At 39.4% G+C, this 19,826-nt stretch overlaps 1 protein-coding gene across 1 annotated transcript; it reads left to right on the top strand.

Moving 5' to 3' along the window:
* The first annotated feature begins 7,887 nt into the window (after positions 1–7,887).
* On the top strand, positions 7,888–17,805 carry RLN1 (relaxin 1). Its single transcript, XM_060409425.1, is given in 4 exon segments — positions 7,888–8,183; positions 11,238–11,315; positions 17,397–17,642; positions 17,645–17,805. Coding segments are annotated over 2 exon segments (303 nt in total). The 5' UTR covers positions 7,888–8,183; positions 11,238–11,315; positions 17,397–17,401; the 3' UTR covers positions 17,707–17,805.
* The last annotated feature ends 2,021 nt before the right edge of the window (positions 17,806–19,826 follow it).

Genomic DNA, 19,826 nt, shown 5'->3' with positions numbered 1-19,826 from the left:
CATGTCCAGTTCTAACTGTTGCTTCCTGACCTGCAGACAGATTTCTCAAGAGGCAGGTCAGGTGGTCTGTATTCCCATCTCTTTCAGAATTTTCCACAGTTTGTGGTGATCCACACAGTCAAAGGCTTTGGCATAGTCAATAAAGCAGAAATAGATGTTTTTTTGGAACTCTCTTGCTTTTTCCATGATCCAACAGATGTTGGCAATTTGATATCAGGTTCCTCTGCCTTTTCTAAATCCAGTTTGGACATCTGGAAGTTCACGGTTCACATATGCTGAAGCCTGGCCTGGAGTTTTGAGCATTACTTTACTAACGTGTGAGATGAGTGCAATTGTGCAGTAGTTTGAGCATTCTTTGGCATTGCCTTTCTCTGGGATTGGAATGAAAACTGACCTTTTCCAGTCCTGTGGCCACTGCTGAGTTTTCCAAATTTGCTGACATACTGAGTGCAGCACTTTCACAGCATCATCTTTCAGGATTTGAAATAGCTCAACTGGAATTCCATCACCTCCACTAGCTTTGTTCGTAGTGATGCTTTTTAAGGCCCACTTGACTTCACATTCCAGGATGTCTGGCTCTAGGTGAGTGATCACACCATCATGATTATCCGGGTCGTGAAGATCTTTTTTGTACAGTTCTTCTGTGTATTCTTGCCACCTCTTCTTAATATCTTCTGCTTCTGTTAGGTCCATACAATTTCTGTTCTTTATCAAGCCCATCTTTGCATGAAATGTTCCCTTGGTATCTCTCATTTTCTTGAAAAGATCTCTAGTCTTTCCCATTCTGTTGTTTTCCTCTATTTCTTTGCATTGATCGCTGAAGAAGGCTTTCTTATCTCTTCTTGCTATTGTTTGGAACTCTGCATCAGATGCTTATATCTTTCCTTTTGTCCTTTGCTTTTCACTTCTCTTCTTTTCACAGCTATTTGTAAGGCCTCCCCAGACAGCCATTTTGCTTTTTTGCATTTCTTTTCCATGGGGATGGTCTTGATTCCTGTCTCCTGTACAATGTCACGAACCTCATTCCACAGTTCATCAGGCACTCTATCTATCAGATCTAGGCCCTTAAATCTATTTCTCACTTCCACTGTATAATCATAAGGGATTTGATTTAGGTCATACCTGAATGGTCTAGCGGTTTTCCCTACTTTCTTCAATTTCAGTCTGAATTTGGCAATAAGGAATTCATGATCTGAGCCACAGTCAGCTCCCAGTCTTGTTTTTTGCTGACTGTAGCTTCTCCACTCTTCATTATATAAGTCAAATAATAGTTCCAGATAGTCAGTTGAAATAAAGTGATCAAAGAAACATGTAATGGTTTAAATAATGTAGGAAACTATTTTTGAGCAGTAGGGGATTTACTGAAAAAGTCCCATCATGAATGAGAAATATGTTTTCATACATCAAGTCCTATATCCATTAAGTTATTGGCAGCAATATTAGTAAAAATAGAATGTTCTATCAGTATACTAAAACATTTATCTATGAAACATAGAAACTTTTCAAGTGAAGTGAAAGTTGCTCAGTCGTGTCTGACTCTTTGCAACCCCATACAGTCCTTGGAATTCTCCAGGCCAGAATATTGAAGTGGGTAGCCCTTTCCTTCTCCAGGGGGATCTTCTCAACCCAGGCATCTAACCCAGCTCTCCTGTACTGCAGGTGGATTCTTTGCCAGCTGAGCCACCAGAGAAGGTTAAGAGTACTGGCGTGGGTAGCCACTCCCTTCTCTAGGGGATCTTTCCAACCCAGGAATAGAACTGGGTTTCCTGAATTGTAGGCAGATTCTTTACCAGCTGAGCTACCAGGGTATCTAGAAACTCTTTAGAACCACAGAGTTTCTAAAAAGAAAAAAAGAAAGAAAGAAAGAAAGAAACCCTTTGGTTCCTGGTAAAATTCTAAAGGGATTTAATGTTGGGAATAGAACGAGCTGGGAACTTTAGAGGACTCAATACCTGAGTTCTCATGTTGGGAATGTAAGGGTGGTCCCCTTCCATAAACGGCCAACACATGTTAGACATATGGAAAAAGGGATTCCTAACTGATACATAGAAGTAGTTTCTAAATCACTGGTTACAATACATAGAAATTCAAGGGCTACTTCAAAAAATGTATTATAGTATTCATGGAAGACAGTCCATTCACAACAGCTGATGGAGTTATCCAATTAGGAGAGTTTCCAAATGTGAGGTGTTCATCTACATAGCAGTCCCCTGGTGTTAGGGAAACTAAAATGGAGGAAGCCTTGTTCGGGCTTCAGAAGAAAGAGAACAGGCCTCTGACCTGCTTTTGCCTTGCCTGTACCCTGCTGGATTCCATGACTGCTTGCAAGGACAGCAATACTTTAGATAAGAAAGGGAGTGGGCTTGGAATTTTTGAGCCCCTGGAGGTCTGAAACAAACTACAACTGTTTGCTTCACCTTCTGAGTTACAGTCACAGTTGCGCGAGTCTAAAGAAATCCTATGACTCACAAGGTAAAACAAAACAGCATTGTAAAAAATGATGAAGTAAAATCAGAGGCACGTTTTTGTGCGCAAACTGATGATGATACCATTCTGTAGCCTGGGATTATAAGCAAAGCCCCCGAAAGTTGAAGTCTCACCTATGAGGTGGACATAAGTCAAATAATTTTTCATTAAAAAAACTGAAATTGTGGTGGACATAAGTCAAATAATTTTTCATTAAAAAACTGAAATTGTTTATGTGTAACAAGTGGTTTCTTTTATTAACAAATCCTTTCAACCGGAAACAGGAGTAAAATTTTCAACAAAACACAAATTAGCATTATGGGCAGCATTTGTAAAACAAAATGCCACTCTTTAAAAAGAAAGAGGTTAAGACCAATCAAGTTTTTATTCCCAGAAGGGAATATCTGTCTTACTACTCATTACCTATTGAATAAGACATACCCATTGGATTGTTTAAGAAATGGGGCCCCAAATTAAAGCAGGATGAACCATTTATTGAATGTATCTGGCTTGTGCCAATTGAGAAATGACAAGAATGTACCTCGCTGGGTTGGAGCAATGGATCTTCATTGCTGCCTACCTTAAGGTACATGAAGACAAAATTGGTTGAAGACTCATTAAAACTGAAAAAAGACTTATGTGATTTCCAAAATGACTGTCTCCATGTTACAATGCAAAATTACATTTTAACTGACCAAGTCTCCACTTTCCAGTTCACAGCAGAAAAAGCTGTTGTAAAATACTGAAAGCAAGTTAAAAAAAGAAAGTTCATCTGCCAATAGTCAGAGCAGGGTAGACTAAGACTCTGATGTTTGGTATGGGAGATTAATCCCTTCAAAATTCAGGGACCTACTGAGACTTTAAAGTTTGGGGAAATACAATGGACTAAGGGACATACAGAGATTTTACCTGATGCTAAACAGAAGATAATGGAATTTAAAACTCCCCAGACAAAAAGGTAGGCTCAAAAATGTATATGGATCACTGATTTCTAGAGACTGCATATTCCACATTTGGGCCAGATATTGAGTCCACATTACAAAGTAACTCAATGGGAAGAAACTTTAAGGAAAGAAAAAGTAAATGAGATGGGAGCTTTTTTATTTATTTATTTATTTTTCAGTCACAAAGTTGTGTCTGATTCTTTGCAACCCTATGGACTGCAGCATGCCAAGCTTTTCTATCCTTCACAATCTCCCAGAGTTTGATCAAATTCACGTCTGAAAGTTCAACTGAAGAGCTTTTAGATAAATTCTGTTCAGAATAATTATGGTTTAGGAAAGTCCACCTAAAAGAGTTTTTCCAGATTTTGGTAACTTGAGTTGGTCAGGTTGTGTTAAATTAAGTGATAGAAGTTTATTAAATGGCTAGGTCACTCCCAGATAAAATAAGACAATGAAACATTAATTTCTGAACAATAGGTTTCTCCTATAGAGCAGCAAAGTTTTAGCACTAGTAACAAATATGTTTGATACCATCCTGAGATATTCTCTATAAGAAAGCAAATATTTTTAGAAACTATCACTGCTGTTTATGTTCACCAATTTACAGAATTCTAATATACAGGAGAGTTCATGTTGCTTAAGGAAAGTAGGATGTTTGTTTTTGAAGCAGGTATGACAAATGGAACTGCATTTTGATAAGGGAAAATGAAGTAGGTTTGACTTACACATGTCTGTTTCAGAGGGGCAAAATAAAGTTATGGATATAGGAAGTAGTAAGAAAGTTTTGTGGACAATGCATCCTGTTAAAAGGGTTTTATGTATGGTAAAAGTTCGCCTGGAATGTTGAACTGTCTTGGATAACAGATTTTAAATGTCTTTACCTCTTAAGTGATCCATTCTGTGTATGCTTTTGATATAATCTTTACTTTCTGTTTAATCTTTTATTGTTACTTTGGCTGAGTGAATAACTATTTTTTCATGGTGATCCATGATCTTACCTGAGTGTTGCAAACCCTTTGCTATTTTTGACAGAACCTCCAAAAATAAAATTCTATTGAAGTTCTTTTGACCTCTAGCAGACTTTGGGGTGTTTCAGAGGGCACCAGAGGTACCCCAAAGAAAAATATGAAACTAATTAAGTTATTCGTTATGTTAAAAGTACATGGTAAGTACTGTCAAATAATAAACCTTAGATTTTATTGTATGCCAGACTGGAATTTGATTTTTCCTTGGTTAAGAAAGCAATGTTTTATTAGAATGTGGCTTTTGATAACAGACCATATGAATTTCTTTGCCTTTAAATGGTTTATACCAGTTTTTAAAATCTTTTCTTACCTTGGTAAATAACTATTATTTCATAATAATCTATGAAGATTATGGCACAACACATAAAGTTCATTCTCTTCTATAAAAAATGAACCCCCACTTGTCAGGCTTTTGCTATCCTGATATCCTTGGGATATGGCAACAGCCTACTCGTAAATCAAGGAATTTAAAATGGGTAAAAATAGCTGTAAATCAGAGATGGGGCTATGGGAAATCAAAGATGGCTGCTTGGTTTTTCAAGGTTCCCTGACAAACCTCACTTTTTATTTGATGGGAAAAAGCCTTCCCTGGCTGCAGAGTTAATGTTCTCAGGTACACACATATAAATTTTTGTTTCTCACTGAACATTAAATTCTAGTTTTGTTACTTGAGATCTATGTTGACCAAGAGTCACTTCTCAAATAGTTTCTTCCTGTTATGTTTTATTGCTAAAAAGTTTAATTGAATTATTCTATAGCTTATGTCAGTCATCTATCTTTAAAAAGAGATCAGTTACCCAAAAAATTACAACCAGGGGACATAAAATTACATGTATCTATCAATGAACTATATGCTAATTGGAACTTATGGCAAAAACAGCAAGACAAAAGAGTGTCCTTGGATTTCTGGAATAGGAAATTTCCAGAGGCCAGAAAGAATTATACTAAGAGTAGTAAATTTGCTGAATTATACACAGTATTTGCTATTATTGTTAGGTACCTAAGTTGTGTCCAAGTCTTTTACACCCCAAGGACTGCAGGATGCCAGGTTTCCCTGTCCTTCACTGTCTCCCAGAGTTTGCTCAAATTCATGTCTGTTGAATCAACGATGCTATCTATCTCATCCTCTGTTGCCCCTTCTCCTCCTGCCCTCGAACTTTCCCAGCATCTGGTGGACAAAGTATTGGAGCTTCAGTTGCAGCATCAGCCCTTCCAATGAATATTCAGGGTTGATTTCCTTTAGGATTGATTGGTTTGATCTCCTTGCAATCCTAGCAACTCTCAAGAGTCTTCTCCAGCACCACAACTCAAAAGCATCAATTCTTTGGCACTCAGCCTTCTTTTCATCCAACTGGTCCAACTCTTACACTCAGACAAGACTACTAGAAAAACCATAGCTTTGACTATATCATCCTTTGCTGGCAAAGTGATGTCATAGCTTTTTAATATGCTCTCTAGGTTTCTCATAGCTTTCCTTTCAAGGAGCAAGTGTCTTTTAATATGGCTGCAGTTGTCATCAGCATGATTTTGGAGCCCAAGAAAATAAAACCTGTCATAATTTTCACTTTTCCCCTTTCTATTTGCCATGAAGTGATGGGATCAGATATCATGATCTTAGATTTTGAATGCTGAGTTTTAAGCAAGCTTTTTCACTCTCCTCATTCACCTTCATCAAGAGGCTTGTTAGCTCCTCTTCATTTCTTCCATTAAAGTGGTATCATCTGCATACCTGAGGCTGTTAATATTTCTCCCAGAAATCTTCAGTCCAGCTTGTGATTCCATCCAGCTCAGCATTTCACATGATGTACTCTGCATAGAAGTTAGATAAACAGGGTGATGATATAGTCTTGTCATTCTCATTTTCCAATGCTGAACCAGTCAATTGTTCCATGGTTCTAACTGTTTCTTCTTGACCCACATACAAGTTTGTCAGGAGACAGGTAAGGTAGTCTGGTATTCCCATCTCTTTAAGAATCCTCCAGTTTATTGTGACCCACACAGGCAAAGGCTTTAGTATAACTAATGAAGCAAAAGTACATGTTGTGCTGGAATTCCCTTGTTTTCTCTATTATCCAACAAATGCTGGCAGTTTGATCTGTGGTTCCCCTGCCTTTTCTAAATCCAGCTTGTACATTTGGAAGTTCTTGGTTCACGTACTACTGAAGCCTAGCTTGAAGGACTTTGAGCATAACCTTACTAGAAAGGGAAATGAGAGCAATTCTATACAGTATCAGTTCAGTTCAGTCGCTCAGTCGTGTCTGACTCTTTGCGACCCCATGAATCGCAGCACGCCAGGCTTCCCTGTCCATCACCAACTCCCAGAGTTCACTCAAACTCACATCCTTCGAGTCAGTGATGCCATCCAGCCATCTCATCCTCTGTCTTCCCCTTCTCCTCCTGCCCTCAATCCCTCCCAGCATCAAAGGCTTTTCCAATGAGTCAACCCTTCGCATGAGATGGCCAAAGTACTGGAGTTTCGGCTATAGCATCAGTCTTTCCAAAGAAATCCCAGAGCTGATCTCCTTCAGAATGGACTGGTTGGATCTCTTTGGAGTCCAAGGAACTCTCAAGAGTCTTCTCCAACACCACAGTTCAAAAGCATCAATTCTCTGGCGCTCAGCTTTCTTCACAGTCCAACTCTCACATCCATACATGACTCCTGGAAAAACCATAGTCTTGACTAGACAGACCTTAGTCAGCAAAGTAATGTCTCTGCTTTTGAATATGCTATCTAGGTTGGTCACAACTTTTCTTCCAAGGAGAAAGCGTCTTTTAATTTCATGGCTGCAGTCACCATCTGCAGTGATTTTGGAGCCCCCCAAAATAGTCTGACACTGTTTCCACTCTTTCCCCATCTATTTGCCATGAAGTGACGGGATCAGATGCCATGATCTTCGTTTTCTGAATGTTGAGCTTTAAGCCAACTTTTTGACTCTCCTCTTTCATCAAGAGGCTTTTAGTTCCTCTTCACTTTCTGCCATAAGGGTGGTATCATCTGCATATCTGAGGTTATTGATATTTCTCCCAGCAATCTTGATTCCAGATTGTGCTTCTTCCAGCCCAGCGTTTCTCATGATGTACTCTGCATATAAGTTACATAAGCAGGGTGACAACATACAGCCTTGACGTACTCCTTTTCCCATTTGGAACCAGTCTGTTGTTCCATGTCCAGTTCTAACTGTTGCCTCCTGACCTGCAGACAGATTTCTCAAGAGGCAGGTCAGGTGGTCTGGTATTCGCATCTCTTTTAGAATTTTCCACAGTTTATTGTGATCCACACAGTCAAAGGCTTTGGCATAGTCAAGAAAGCAGAAATATATGTTTTCTGGAACTCTCTTGCTTTTTCCATGATCCAACAGATGTTGGCAATTTGATATCAGGTTCCTCTGCCTTTTTTAAAACCAGCTTGAACATCAGAGAGTTCACAGTTCACGTATTGCTGAAGCCTGGCTTGGAGAATTTTGAGCATTACTTTACTAATGTGTGAGATGAGTGCAATTGTGTGGTAGTTTGAGCATTCTTTGGCATTGCCTTTCTTTGGGATTGGAATGAAAACTGACCTTTTCCAGTCCTGTGGCCACTGCTGAGTTTTCCAAATTTGCTGACATACTGAGTGCAGCACTTTCACAGCATCATCTTTCAGGATTTGAAATAGCTCAACTGGAATGCCATCACCTCCACTAGCTTTGTTCATAGTGATGCTTTCTAAGGCCCACTTGACTTCACATTCCAGGATGTCTAGCTCTAGGTGAGTGATCACACCATCATGATTATCCGGGTCGTGAAGATCTTTTTTGTACAGTTCTTCTGTGTATTCTTGCCACCTCTTCTTGATATCTTCTGCTTCTGTTAGGTCCAGACCATTTCTGTCCTTTATCGAGCCCATCTTTGCATGAAATGTTCCCTTGGTATCTCTGATTTTCTTGAAGAGATCTCTAGTCTTTCCCATTCTATTGTTTTCCTCTATTTCTTTGCATTGATCGCTGAAGAAGGCTTTCTTATCTCTTCTTGCTATTGTTTGGAACTCTGCATCAGATGCTTATATCTTTCCTTTTGTCCTTTGCTTTTCACTTCTCTTCTTTTCACAGCTATTTGTAAGGCCTCCCCAGACAGCCATTTTGCTTTTTTGCATTTCTTTTCCGTGGGGATGGTCTTGATTCCTGTCTCCTGTACAATGTCACGAACCTCATTCCACAGTTCATCAGGCACTCTATCTATCAGATCTAGGCCCTTAAATCTATTTCTCACTTCCACTGTATAATCATAAGGGATTTGATTTAGGTCATACCTGAATAGTCTAGCGGTTTTCCCTACTTTCTTCAATTTGAGTCTGAATTTGGTAATAAGGAGTTCATGATCTGAGCCATAGTCAGCTCCTGGTCTTGTTTTTGTTGACTGTATAGAGCTTCTCCATCTTTGGTTGCAAAGAATATAATCAATCTGATTTTGGTGTTGACCATCTGGTGACGTCCATGCGCAGAGTCTTCTCTTGTGTTGTTGGAAGAGGGTGTTTGCTATGACCAGTGCATTTTCTTGGCAAAACTCTCTTAGTCTTTGCCCTGCTTCATTCTGCATTCCAAGGCCAAATTTGCCTGTTACTCCAGGTGTTTCTTGACTTCCTACTTTTGCATTCCAGTCCCCTATAATGAAAAGGACATCTTTTTTGGGTGTTAGTTCTAAAAGGTCTTGTAGGTCTTCATAGAACCGTTCAACTTCAGGTTCTTCAGCGTTACTGGTTGGGGCATAGACTTGGATTACCGTGATATGGAATGGTTTGCCTTGGAGATGAACAGAGATCATTCTGTCATTTTTGAGATTGCATCCAAGTACTGCATTTTGGACTCTTTTGTTGACCATGATGGCTACTCCATTTCTTTTGAGGGATTCTTGCCCGCAGTAGTAGATATAATGGTCATCTGAGTTAAATTCACCCATTCCAGTCCATTTTAGTTCGCTGATTCCTAGAATGTTGACGTTCACTCTTGCCATCTCTTGTTTGACCACTTCCAATTTGCCTTGATTCATGGACCTGACATTCCAGGTTCCCATGCAATATTGCTCTTTACTGCATAGGACCTTGCTTCTATCATGTCACAACCACAGCTGGGTACTGTTTTTGCTTTGGCTCCATCCCTTCATTCTTTCTAGAGTTATTTCTCCACTGATCTCCAGTAGCATATTGGGCACCTACTGACCTGGGGAGTTCCTCTTTCAGTATCCTATCATTTTGCATTTTCATACTGTTCATGGGATTCTCAAGGCAAGAATACTGAAGTGGCTTGCCATTCCCTTCTCTAGTGGACCACGGTCTGTCAGTCCTCTCCACCATGACCCACCTGTCTTGGGTTGCCCCACAGGCATGGCTTAGTTTCACTGAGTTAGACAAGGCTGTGGTCCTAGTGTGATTAGATTGACTAGTTTTCTGTGAGTATGGTTTCAGTGTGTCTGCCCTCTGATGCCCTCTTGCAACACCTACCATTTTACTTGGGTTTCTCTTACCTTGGGCGTGGGTATCTCTTCACAGCTGCTCCAGCAAAGCGCAGCCACTGCTCCTTACCTTGGATGAGGGGTATCTCCTCACCGCCGCCCTTCCTGACCTTCAACATGGGATGGCTCCTCTAGGCCCTCCTGCGCCCGCGCAGCCACTGCTCCTTGGGCGTGGGGTTGCTCCTCCCTGCCGTTCCTGCGCCGTCGCAGCCTGGCACTCTCGGCTGCTGCCCCTGACCTCAGAAGTGGGGTAACTCCTCTTGGCCACCGCCCTTCGGGCATGGGGTCTTTCTGGCTTCTGCCCCTGACCTTGGACATGGGGTAGCTCCTCTAAGCCGTGCTCAGTGCGCTGGTCGCAGCCGCCTGTGCTATACAGTATACCAGGCTCTAAAACAGGAAAATTTAACTGAATGCCAAACGTACACAGTTTCTTGGTTGGTAGCAAATGGACTGGTCACTTGGCTTCCCTTATGGGCAAAGGGTAACCAGAAAATTCCCTCCAAAGGATTTTTGGCCTGACATTTGGGAAATTGTTCAAACTACTATTGTTTTGGTCTTTCATGCAGATGCTCACATGTTCCAAATTCTGTGGAAAGACAGTATATCGCTTACAGATGAACAAACTGAAATCCAACCAGTAGAAGTCACTCCAGACTCCAGTGACTTAAAAGGTTTAACTTTCTGGTCACACCAAAAATATCATCATCTGGGATAAAAAACAATATATAGGTGGGCTCAGGATCAAGGTCCTTCCTTAACTATCTCATTTAATCTGTTATTTTACAATCTCCAACCTGTCAGCTTGCCAAAACTAGTCAAATGACATTTGGCACATGGCAAGATGCCTGGGCAAATATGGCAAATTGATGATATTGGTATATTAATTCAAAATAAAGGATTCCAATATGTGTATGCTACTGTAAACACCTATTCTGGATATGTAGTGGCCATTCTCTTTGGGAACAGGCCTGAATATTCATGGAAGGACTGATGTTGAATTTGAAACTCCAATACTTTGGCCACCTGATACGAAGAACTGACTCATTTGAAAAGACCCTGATGCTGGGAAAGAATGAGGGTGGGAGGAGAAGGGGACAACAGAGGATGAGATGGTTGGATGGCATTGCTGGCTTGATGGACAGGAGTCTGAGTAAACTGGGAGTTGATGATGGACAGGGATGCCTGGTGTGCTGCAGTCCATGGGGTGGCAGAGTCAGACCCGACTGAGCGACTGAACTGAACTCTTTGGGAAAGCTAATCAGGCTAATATTATTAAAACACTGGAGATAATTAAATTATATTGTGCTTTGCTAAGGTGCTTCAGTCATGTCTGACTCTGTGTGACCCTATGGACTGTAGCCTGCCACGCTCCTCTGTCCATGGGATTCTCCAGGTAAGAAATCTGGAGAGGGTTGCCATTTCCTTCTCCAGGGGATCTTCCTGACTCAGGGATCGCATCAGGGTCTTCTGCATTGCAGGCAGATTCTTTACCATCTTAGCCACTAGGGAAACTTATCAATTTATATTTCAGTTCAGTTCAGTTGCTCAGTCGTGTCCAACTCTTTGCGACGCCATGGACTGCAGCACTCCAGACTTCCCTGTCCATAAAGACTTCAAATACTGACTACATTACCCAAGCATACAAAATGTTTGAGGGTAAAAGAGAGAAAGCAACAATTGTTAAAGGTCCAAAAACAGAAAGTTGGGCTAATGGAGGAGTGGAAGGAAGGGTGAAACCTGCTAGAAGTCTGGCTGCTACTGTGCCAACTTACCAGAGAGATTTCAGGCAAAGACAACGAAGATATTCAGGAATGTGGCCAAGATTTCATCTGCATCCTTATTGACATCTGTAGCTTGCCCACATTTAAGAGAAATGTTCTGAGTGTGGAGGAGGCTCCACTGGGATCAGGACCACCAGCAGGTGAGAGCTCCCACCCTGCCAGCAGCTTGGCACTTTCCACTAGTTGCTGTCGGGCTGCCAACCAATAGGAATGGCTGGCCATGGTGCCTGGCTGGAAACTGCTCACTGCCTTGACTCTGAAGCTGCTGGTGCTCAAAAAGAAGTTTCAGCTTTTGCCTGCTAACTTTGCTTCCTAGTGAGGATTTCACCCAGTATTTCACCAGAGGCACAGAAAGCAGCAGGAAGAGCAACTGGCTGGGCTCAGCTGACAGCAACTGTTGCCCTTCACCTCCTGGCAGTCAGGTTGACAGGACAGGCAGAAGCAGGGAGTGACAAAGAAGGTAAGTTCTCAAAGGTCCACAGGAGGCAGGGCACAGTCAGGCCACATGACCCAAGAGTCAAGGTCTGAAGGCAGGACTGCAGGCTTGCTGGCAGGTGGGGCAACTAGACATGGCATCTTGACTTGATATGACAGGGGGCAAAGAGTGAGGTATGAGATGGTTATCAAGCTATTTGTACACCAAAGGGCATGTGCAGAGAAGTATGACCGGATCCTGAAGTGGTAAACATAAAAGCGGGCCTTAAACTTAATGATCCTCATCCTTGATTTAAACAACAAAAAAATGAAACTGGTCTGTGGACCACATCATTGAAAAATTCCTCTTTTATTTGTAAACTTCACTAAAGGGGAGAACCTAGCCTCCCACTTCTTTGAACTGAGTCTAAAAGTTCAGGTGTATGAGAAGGGATTAAACAGAAAGATAGGGGCTTGCTGGTTTAATAAGAGAAACTGAAGGAGACTAAGAGTCAAGGGACATTTGCCCTATAGATAAAGAGCAGAAACCCTGATCGATGCTTCAAGAATTTGGAAGCTGCAATAGGTTTTCTTTAATATCAAGATCTCAGATTGGAGTATGGCTTAAATCTGATGTTTTAAAAAACACTTTGTTAGTTATAAAGCACTTATAAAGATAAATTGGGAGCTAAGTTTAAACAACAATGGAAATTTTCACTGAGGTATACGTTAGTCTAATCAGTGTAATGGGTCATGTGAAAATCAGAGAGGACAAACTCCATTAAGGATAATTGTTTTATATTTTACAACACGTGCAATTTATGATAAATCATAACTATATTTTATAGGCTATATGGATATCATATATAGAAGTGGCCCTCATATAGAATCACTATGCACACTAAGTACATTTACTGCCCTTTTGTGGAACTTAAAACATGATATAAAACTTTTTTACTTTACTTTTCTGCATTGTTGGTCAGAGATTTATTGAATGCAACTATCTACATAATTCTTTGTTACTCTTTGTTTATGGTTATTTTCCAACAATGTGTGCATAAATACTACTCACTGTACCCCTTTTAAGAACAGCATAGAATTTTTATTTAGAATTCTATATTAGTGAGATTTTACTCCAAATTATACTGATTAAAAAACATTTGTACTTATTTAGGTTGATTAGGATATTATCTTTTAGACTCCAGAAGTTACAGCTGTTACAAACTGCAAATTGTTTCAAAACAAATTTAAAAAATAATTTTAATAAAGAGTACAATGCAGGCAACAAAAGCAAAATTAAACAAGTGAAGCTGTATCAACCAAAAATACTTTTAAATTTATTGAGGATTTTAATGGGTAAGTCAAAAACTCTTTTGCTTCATGTCACATTGCACTTGAAAATGTGCAGGTTATTTTCAAATATCCTTTGATATTGACTTCTAACATAATTCTATAATGATTAAGGGAACAGACTCTATATGGTTTAAATACCTTCAGAACATGAAATTTTTATACCTTGTTTTATGTCCTTGGACATGTACTAGTGTCTCCTGGTTTATGGTGTATGGGAACTTGAACAGAATTTGTATACTACTGTTAAGTGAAATCTGTAGAAATCTTAATTATGTTGAATTGGTCCACAGTGCTTCTCAGGTGTACTACAGCCTTTTACTTTTCTGTCTATTCATTCTATTAATTTTTGAGAGTTTGATATTAAAACTCTACCTAAAAATCTTAATTTATTTACTTAAAAATAAATGTAATAAATAGTAAACTATATGTAATTTTGTGGCTGTATTTTCCAAGTCTCCTGTAAACGTATTACCAGACTTTCATAATTTGAAATTTTTTTTTAAAGTAAAGAAAAGGTTCTGTATACATACAATGGAGTATTATTTCACATTTAAAAAGGCAACCTTAACCTACATAACAACATGGATGAACCTGGAGGACATAATGCTAAGTGAAAAATGCTTATCTCAGAAAGATGAATATGGCTAGATTCTACTATAATAAGTATCTAAAACAGTCTAACTCATAAGGAAAGAATAAACGGTGATTATCAGGATTGGGAGGAGGGGAAAATGGGAGTTTCTAATTATTACATATAAAATTTCAATTATGCAAAATGAACTGGTTCTAGGAATCCGATTTATAACACTGTACCTACAGATCACTCACTCATGCTCAGTCGTGTCCAACTCTTTGTGACCCCATGGACTGTTTTAACCTGCCAAACTCTCTGTCCATGCAATTTTCAGGCAAGAATACTGGAGTAGTTTGCCATTTCCTACTCCAAGAGATCTTCACGACCCAGGGATCAAACCCAGTTCTCCCCCACTGCAGGCAGATTCTGTACCATAATCATGGTGTACTGGTGACTTAAAATTCTGTTCAAAGGCAGATATCATGTTAAATGTTCCTACCAAGATTGAAAAAAAGAGATACATGGGAATTCTATCATTTTTGTGAATTTTCTATGACTTTCAAAGTATTTTAAAACAAGTTTTTAAACTGAAAAAAAAAAGCCCCAAACAATATATTATGAGTAAATGTAATAGAAATAACAAATATATTGCCTGATTCATTAGCTGGCTCAGTGTATGGGAATCAGCTTTCCTATGTATTCAGCAGAGCCAGTTAGAGAAAGTTTAAGTTACAGCAAGGAGTATTTTTATGAGGACAGACTGAATTGAACTTAGGATATCTTACTGAGGGAAAAGCAAAACTTTCTACCAAAAAATGGTATGAATTCCCATCTGTCAGTGCCAGTTTAGAACCTGAATAAGAGAGAACACTAGGAGGAAAAATAAAATGTTAGAGTATTGTTTTCTTTCCACTGAGAACTCTAATTGTTGAAGTTTGTTGTTGTCTGAGACTTGCTACAGAAGTCATAGGAAGTGAAGTAGCCTGGACCATTCCTGCCACGGTGAGTGGGCATGGCCTTCTCTGATTTGCAGGCATCAATGATTACCCAGGAATTCATCTTCCATGCTTAAGATTTCTCTTGACCTCATTGTTTCCACTATTTCAAGGGGAATGTCTTATTAATAAGCTGAAAAGGACAGTTCTGCTGTCCATGAAAAAGAGCACAAATTGCTTTAGGTTTACACTATAATGTAAACTTTATAAATGTTTCTTTCTTTCTTTGTTTTGGTGCTATAACTCTCAAAACTATGTAATTGGGATAGGTATGGTTGCAATGAAGCACCAGCTGGAATCAAGATTGCCAGGAGGAATATCAATAACCTCAGATATGCAGATGACACCACCTTTATGGCAGAAGGTGAAGAACTAAAGAGCCTTGATGAAAATGAAAGAGGAGAGTGAAAAAGTTGGCTTAAAACTCAACATTCAGAAAATTAAGATCATGGCATCTGGTCCCATCACTTCACAGCAAATAGATGGGGAAACAATGGAAACAGTGGCAGACTTTATTTTGGGGGGGCTCCAAAATCACTGCAGATGGTGACTACAGCCATGAAATTAAAAGACGCTTGCTCCTTGGAAGAAAAGGTATCACCAACCTGCTGCTGCTGCTGCTAAGTCGCTTCAGTCATGTCCGACTCTGTGTGACCCCATAGATGGCAGCCCACTAGGCTCACCCGTCCCTGGGATTCTCCAGGCAAGAACACTGGAGTGGGTTGCCACTTCCTTCTCCAGTGCATGAAAGTGAAAAGTGAAAGGGAAGTCGCTCAGTCATGTCCGACTCTTAGTGACCCCATGAACTGCAGCCTACCAGGCTCCTCCATCCACGGGATTTGCCAGGCAAGACATAGACAGCATATTAAAAAGCAGAGACATTACTTTGCAAACAAAGGTCCATCTAGTCAAAGCTATGGTTTTTCCAGTAGTCATGTATGAATGTGAGAGTTGGACTGTAAAAGAAGTTGAGCATCAAAGAATTGATGCTTTTGAACTGTGGTGTTGGAGAAGAAGAAGACGACTCTTGAGAGTCCCTTAGACTGCAAGGAGATCCAACCAGTCCCTCCTAAAGGAAATCAGTCCTGAATATTCATTGGAAGTACTGATGCTAAAGCTGGAACTCCAATACTTTGGCCACCTGATGCAAAGAACTGACTCATCTGAAAGACCCTGATGCTGGGAAAGATTGAAGGCAGGAGGAGAAGGGGATGACAGAGGATGAGATGGTTGGATGGCATCACCGACTCAATGGACATGAGTTTGAGTAAGCTCTGGGAGTTGGTGATGGACAGGGAAGCCTGGCATGCTGCAGTCCATGGGGTCGCAAAGAGTCAGACACAACTAAGCTACTGAACTGAACTGAATGGTGAGGAAAGAATCCACCTGAAAGGTTTTTGAGGGTAGGAAAGATGTTTTTACTTGTATCTCTCATCTGGTGATGCCAGAAACATGGAAACAGTCAATACATGTTCAACAGTAGTGAGTAAGTATAAAGAAGGAATATGTCAGATGGTTCCTGAAAGGACCTAGCCCAAGTCCCAACCTTTATGTATGCCCATCCTGGCACACTACTTAAGAACAGACTCCCTTCCTAGGCAACACACAGAACTTGCACAGTTTATGATCCACAATATTGAGACAAAAAAAAAAAACATACACAGTACATACACAGTCAGTAGATATACATCACAAACAGATTAATAATCTGTCAAAGTCAATGATTTATTGGTTAATGTCTTTTAACCCATTTATCTATAATGTAAGGGTTTCTCTATAATCAAAGGGTTATTGATTTGGAGTAAACATTCTAGGGAAGAGAAATTATTAAACAGATGTACGAGGAGAATCAGAGACTGGCATCTCCTCCTTTCTAGATCAGAGCAGTTGGAAATTCTGCTGTTTTTACTTTATCCTGAAGCAGTAACTTCCTACCATGAAAATATTTGATAGTTTAATTAATATACTTTTCATATACTTAGTCGTAGAAGAAAATTACTCAGGTAATAAAGATTCATCCATGGTCAAACTAGTGTTTTTTATGGTTAAGATGACTTCAGAAGTGTCAGATTAAAAAAAAAAAGTGCTATGATGAAAATATTAAAGGGACATGGGACATGAGGCGAGACAACAATGGGTCCAAGTGGAGTAAAGCAGAACTTTGGTAATATTGGAATATTTTAACCTGCCCAACTATAATAAACTAAGCTTTTTAGATATGAGGACACTTGCTAAGTCTGTTTGATTGTTGAATTCTGTTGAGGCAATGCTTTCCTTTGTGTCTGTGCAAAATTTTATAGTTTTCCTGACATTCTTTGGCATGGATATTTTTTCTCTTCCCCCTCGTTTAAAATTAGAAATCATGCCATCCTCCATGACCAATGATGTAGAAACCTTAAAGATGCTGGAATTTGTTCCTACTTTGCCATAAGAGAAGAAGGCAACACTATCTGAGAGGCAGCCATCATTGAGAGAGCAACTACATTCTGCATTAAAGGATTCAAATCTTAACTCTGAAGAATTTAAAAATGAAGCAGAAGACAACAGAGGTTCAGAACTGGAAAACCCAGGCTCAGAGAGACATTACCCAAAAGAGAGACAGTTAGCCTGGCTAAGAAATGTTGCTATGACGCTTGTACCAAAAAAGACATAGTTCAATTGTGCTGAAATGAAGCTGTGCATTTCATCTAATCTTCACATGTATTCTCGATGACAAAGTCACCAATGCCTCTGTCACCCTACTGATTATTAAAATATGAGAAATTATTTTTAGTGTTTATGTTTTCATTTGATATGTAAGAAAGCGTCCCATGTGTTATTGTAGTTTCTGCTAATAATACTTATGTGAGAGGTAGTTTATTAATGATAATAATTATGTTATTCCTTTTTGAGTGGTGGTAGTTTAAAATAACAATAACTCAAAGTAAATAGAAATAGATTGTTTAGTAAAAGGCTATGTCCTGCATAAATGAGTGGACAAAATTTCAAAAATAAGTCTGGTTTGGAAATTTGTATCTGATAAATTATAATCCGTCACCATTTCTCCTCCAAACCTAATGCCCAAATGTTCTGTCACTATTTAATATAAAATAAATTATTTTAATAGCCAAAAAACAAATAGAAATTTAAAAATAACTTTACACAATCCCTAAAGCCAGGTACATAAAATGGACCAAAACACTTTTGACAGTAACTCTTAAATCAAATATGCAGAGTTATAAGATTTCAACTTTTATAGTAGACTTTAAAATATTTTTGTGTCTTAATGAGCTATTAATTGCAAAGAATCAGATTGGACTCCAAGTCAATTTAATTTAGTTCAAGCTATATAAACTCAAGTATTTTTCAAACTAGGGTTCTTATATGAACTCTACTGTCTAAAATACTAAAAAGCAAAGTATAATCTTTAAGGAGGAAAACATACATACATATAAAAAATAATAAACATTTCAGTGTCATATATTGCAGAAAAACTGGTTTAGCAAGGAAACAAAATTTTTGTTTGCTATTTAAGTATTTACAAACCATTTATGTAATAAAATAATTGTGACAAGCTATGAAACCTTGTAGGTATAGTAACAAAGTTATCATCTTAGTATTCAGTCAGTTTCTTTAATTTATATACACTCAAACTTTTAGGCAGCATTTACAGAAAAAAAAATGCACTTAAATAGTAATTTAACCTCCATCATCTGTCTGTAAGAAGAATTTAAAAGGATTAAAACAGCAACTCCCATATTTCAAATTCCCATACATAATTAATCATCCTCGGGCCTCCAACCAAGGCCACCTGGGAAAACTTCATAAAATGCTGCAGAACCTCAGAGGCCATAAGCCCCCTTGGACAAAGCCAGGAAGAGTGCTGTCTGAAATGGAAAATCCAACAGAGGAGAACAAGAACAGTGACCAAGAAACCTACAGCCCAGAGAGGAAAAAGAGACAGTCCCCCCACACAAGAGGCATCTCCCCAGACTCTGCCCTGGCCCATGTTCCTGAGTTGCTGCTCCACAAAAGCCCTGGAGTCAGGGCTCCTAGGCCAAGAATCTGTATTCACCGCCTCTGATGATACCACTTTTTAAGCGCTACAAGGACAGTCTGTGGCTAATCATCTACTATAAATAATAAGATAATAAGTTAACACCTTTAAGATATCTAATTCTTGAAGCTGATGACAGTGTGTTCACTTTATTTCTCATGTAAAAATTTACTCTTCATATATATGTATCAGATAGGATTGTGTTGTCTGTAAATGACAGAAAGTCCTACAACAGTGGCTGGCTTCAAAGAAGACTGTGGAGTAAAGATCTGACCCTGAATGATGCCAGCAGGCTCCTCATGACTTTTCCAGTCAGCTCTGCTTAAAATATAGGCCTTCCTCCGTATGCTCTTCTCCTCATGAGACCAAGATGGCTGATGCACCTCCAGATCTCAGGGTACATTTTAGGGTAGAAGACGTAGTGCCAGGATTAGAAAAGCAAAGGCTTTGCCAGAAACCGCCACATGTGTGCTTATTTCACATTCGCCAGACCTGTGTCACACGGATACTACTACCTGCAAGAGACACTGGGAAATCATTTCTACCACTTAGAGACTAGAGAGTTAAGGTACGCAAGGGAGACGTGTCTGGAAGGAGACTGGGTCAGTCAACCCATAGCTTTGCTTATACTTGCTACTTCTGTACCTACAATGTCTGTTTCAAATGCATTAATCTTTAGTATTAATCTTCACCATTAAGATGAACTCTAGCTGGAGTTGGATCCAAATGGTATGGGAAAAAGAAAGACCTC

This window comes from Ovis aries, chromosome 2, assembly GCF_016772045.2.
Source record: "Ovis aries strain OAR_USU_Benz2616 breed Rambouillet chromosome 2, ARS-UI_Ramb_v3.0, whole genome shotgun sequence".
Classification (NCBI taxonomy): Eukaryota; Metazoa; Chordata; class Mammalia; order Artiodactyla; family Bovidae; genus Ovis; species Ovis aries.
Note: the sequence above shows the minus strand (reverse complement) of the source record. Positions and strands in the feature narration are given on the sequence as shown.